The sequence below is a fragment of the Nanorana parkeri genome, unplaced genomic scaffold (genome assembly GCF_000935625.1).
Source record: "Nanorana parkeri isolate BGI_ZX_2015 unplaced genomic scaffold, ASM93562v1 scaffold1000, whole genome shotgun sequence".
Classification (NCBI taxonomy): Eukaryota; Metazoa; Chordata; class Amphibia; order Anura; family Dicroglossidae; genus Nanorana; species Nanorana parkeri.
Window position 1 is genome coordinate 604,239 of NW_017307268.1, and position 3,584 is coordinate 607,822.

The window sequence follows — 3,584 nt, forward strand, 5'->3', positions numbered from 1 at the left end:
CCCGCGCGGCCCCGGTGCGGGGGGGGGGGGGGGGGGGGGGGGGGCAAGAAAATGTCTGCCCAGGGTCCAGTCAATATTAAAGATGACCCTGACAGCCGCACACAGCAGTTGTATTACCTTGGAAAGAACAAGTCCACCCATTGGCACCGAGGAGGTCTCTTACTATACTCCACGTTTCTTAGCTCCAATATGGCGGAATATCGAATTACATCTGACGGCCGCGATACCGACAAACAGCAAAATTGGCAACAATGTGAACTACGTAAATCTGACACACGTGAAAATGTCTAATAAACGTGTCTTACGGCTTTCATTAATCAGACACAAGACTTCCGACATCATCCACGCTGCCAGGAATATGCCTTACCGAGTCCCCCCTATGGGTGTGCCATGAGTCTTGGACAAGCGCCAATGTGTTTTAGGCTGAGAAGATTTGCTTTCAGTCCTTTGGGCTTGTTCCTCGGGTCTTATGTAACTTATATGTTGGGTTGGGTTGACTCTGTGGGCTGGCAGTTTGAATTATGCTCTACAACAATAAATGAGTTCCTTCTCTTCGTAGGGTCCTGGTGGACTGCCTGGTCTTAAAGGAGATTCGGGATCCAAAGGAGATAAGGTAAGATCTCCATCGTGTTCTCTATTATATACACTATATCGTCAGAAGTATTGGGACTCCTTTACACGCACATGAACTCTAATGGCATCCCAGTCTTAGTCCGTAGGGTTCAGTATTGGGTTGGCTCCGCCCTCTAATGGCCCCCCAGATGTATCCGTTATCCAATCAGGTATCTTTGTTGGATCAGAATGCGGCATGGTGGTAATGGCAGCAGAACCAGTTGGATGAAGATTCCGCGTTACCTTCAGGATGTGTCATTTGTCATCTTCTTAAATGTCCACCAATCAGATGTAAGGTAGCTTTCGACTGCCCAATATGATTCTCAGTCTCTTCGGGCCTACAAAGCCTATAGTTGCATTGTAAGACGCACAAGTCTCTTCTTATATATGTTAAAGAATAACGGGGCAGTACTTTGATATGTTCTGGAAGTTCATACAACTGAATGTCCAATGCTTTCCTCATTGCAGGGCCATGGCGGTCTTATTGGCTTGATTGGACCTCCGGGAGAAATGGGAGAGAAGGGTGACAGAGGGCCCCCTGGAATCCAGGGTGTACCCGGACCCAAAGGAGACCCTGTACGTACCCCATGGTGATGGCCATGAAGTCACATGACCATCTGTTTGAAGGACCATCATAACCTCTTTTTTTTTTTTTTCTGTCTTTAAGGGATCAGTTGGACCATACGGACCGAATGGACCTCCTGGACCCAACGGCCTGGCGGTAATCACCTATAATTTTGTTGATTCATTATGATGCAATGGTGGAGCATCTGTCAGGTGTGCAGACCGAGATACAGAGTCACCTTGATGTGAAGAGGCTTGGAGGGTCACATGGTGGTGGATAAATCATAGTGATATACTGACTACAACTTCCATCTCAGAGGTGTCAAACATCCATACTGTCAAAATGTAGAACACACCTTCGGTCCACAGTCTTTATAGACCATAATAAGACGTGACTCTTCATGTAAGGGTCAAGCTTGGTCCTCTTGCTTCCTAAATTCTCCATCAGTAGAAATAAAAATGTGTCTTGAGAAGAATAGAGGAAGGCTAGAATGACCCTCAGTGTTTTAGGTCTATGTCCCCGTTGCAGGTTTTTCCCTCACTTCCTGTCTGTTGCAACTGTTGTTACCTTGACAGTAAGGAAAGGGAAACCCCTAACGTACCCCAGGAAAGGTTGAGACCCTTCCTAATTCTAAAAAAAAACACAAAGTTTTGGCTGGTATCACATACCTGGTGGAGAACCTAGTAGTGGAGGAGGCCTCCTTTGCAACTCTTGTCCCGCACCCCTGAGAGTGGTGACGGAGTGAGAGGACAGAGAGCAGCACCGGTGCCAGAGGGTGCAGGGCACTGTGCCTTGGTGAGTCCGGAAGCAGGTGTAGATGCAGCTGGAAAGACCACCAGGAACAGGGCTGGAGCAGGACGAAGTCAGGCAGGCCGGGGTCAACATCAATCGGGCAACAGAGTACAAGGGCGGCAGGCAGAAGAGTAGTTCGAGGAGCAAGCAGAGGTCAGGGGCGGCAGCAGTCAGGCGTAGTCAAGGAGATCCGGGTCAGGCAGCAGAATACTGGACCAGGCAGAGGCGTAGGAACACACACAGGAGGTGAAAGACCATCCAGCAATGATCCATAGGACTGGCAAGTTTAAATAGGGCCATCTATTCAGAGAAGCTGCATCACTTCCTGCGCGCCACGTTTGCACGTTTCCGCGAGCACTTCGTCGAGTGCGCATGCACAATAGCGCCCGTTTCCCGCAAATGCGGAAGACCGGCGTACGCACATGCGCAGAGGCACCCGCACGGCCAGGTATAGTCTTACACCTGGATATACACTTTAAAGGCCTTGCAATATGCGGATAAGAGGAAAAACGCAACTTTTTACCACACTTACCCCTAAACCAAAGGCCGAGAGGGTCCACTTCTCTGTCATCATTTTGGAGGGGGATGTGTACTGATTAGATGCGATGGAGGACGCCCTGGATTAGTGATGAGCTCAGGTTTGGACTGAACAGAGTCAGAACCTAGGAGGAGCTCCTCTGAACCTGGAAGGGACGTGAGGCCACCCATTCAGCTGCAGGCCTGGGCCTTCTTCCCTGCCCAGTAGCTGCACATAAACAAGGAGGAGGATGTCCTGGATGAGGGATGAGCTCAGGTTTGGACTGAACAGCGTCAGAACCTGAGCTCCTCTGAACCTGGAAGGGACGTGAGGCCACCCACCTATTCAGCCTTCTTCCCCGCCCAGTATCTAGACATAAACAAGGAGGAGGATGTCCTGGATGAGGGATGAGCTCAGGTTTGGACTGAACAGCGTCAGAACCTGAGCTCCTCTGAACCTGGACGGGACGTGAGGCCACCCACCTATTCAGCTGCAGGCCTGGGCCTTCTCCCCCGCCCAGTATCTGCACATAAACAAGGAGGAGGACGTCTTGGTCACGCACAGCTGACAACATTTGAGAAAACTTTGGGGAAATGATTCTGTAGTCACGTTCCTAACTCGCTGTTTCTTTTGCAGGGATCTTTGGGGCAGAAAGGTTCGAAAGGAGCTCCAGTAAGTACCCAGAAATAAGATAATGTATCTTCCTCCATATATTGTGCTACGAAGGTCCCCACAGAGGAAGGGGATAGACTTGTTATTGGTTCATTCTCGGGAGGAGGGGGCGGGGCTTGGTGCGAATCCAGCTGGTCGGAGACGATACAGTTTTTATAAGGAACCTGTAACAATAGTCGTCTATAAAGTCCCATCTCGCCTGGAACCATTGGGCGGCACTGCTGATCACTATTCTCTTTGCAGGGACCAATCGGCATGAGAGGAGATCCGGGACAACAAGGACCCCCCGGCCCACCGGTAAGTAACGTGGATTTGATTTCTTTGGCTTCATCTTTAGGAAGGACTCCGGTTACGTGAGCAGAGCTGAAGGTTAATCTGCTTGTATGTTTCCTTCTCTGCCCCCCCCCCCCCCCACCATCCCCTACT

At 50.2% G+C, this 3,584-nt stretch overlaps 1 protein-coding gene across 1 annotated transcript in view; it reads left to right on the top strand.

The window, feature by feature from the left end:
* Positions 1-3,584, top strand: part of COL5A3 (collagen type V alpha 3 chain) — a 26,865-nt gene that overhangs the window by 16,002 nt on the left and 7,279 nt on the right. The window contains exons 11-15 of the mRNA XM_018567027.1: positions 560-613; positions 1,081-1,188; positions 1,280-1,333; positions 3,123-3,158; positions 3,402-3,455. Coding sequence (XP_018422529.1) covers positions 560-613; positions 1,081-1,188; positions 1,280-1,333; positions 3,123-3,158; positions 3,402-3,455 — 306 coding nt within the window. The remainder of the gene's footprint in view (positions 1-559; positions 614-1,080; positions 1,189-1,279; positions 1,334-3,122; positions 3,159-3,401; positions 3,456-3,584) is intronic.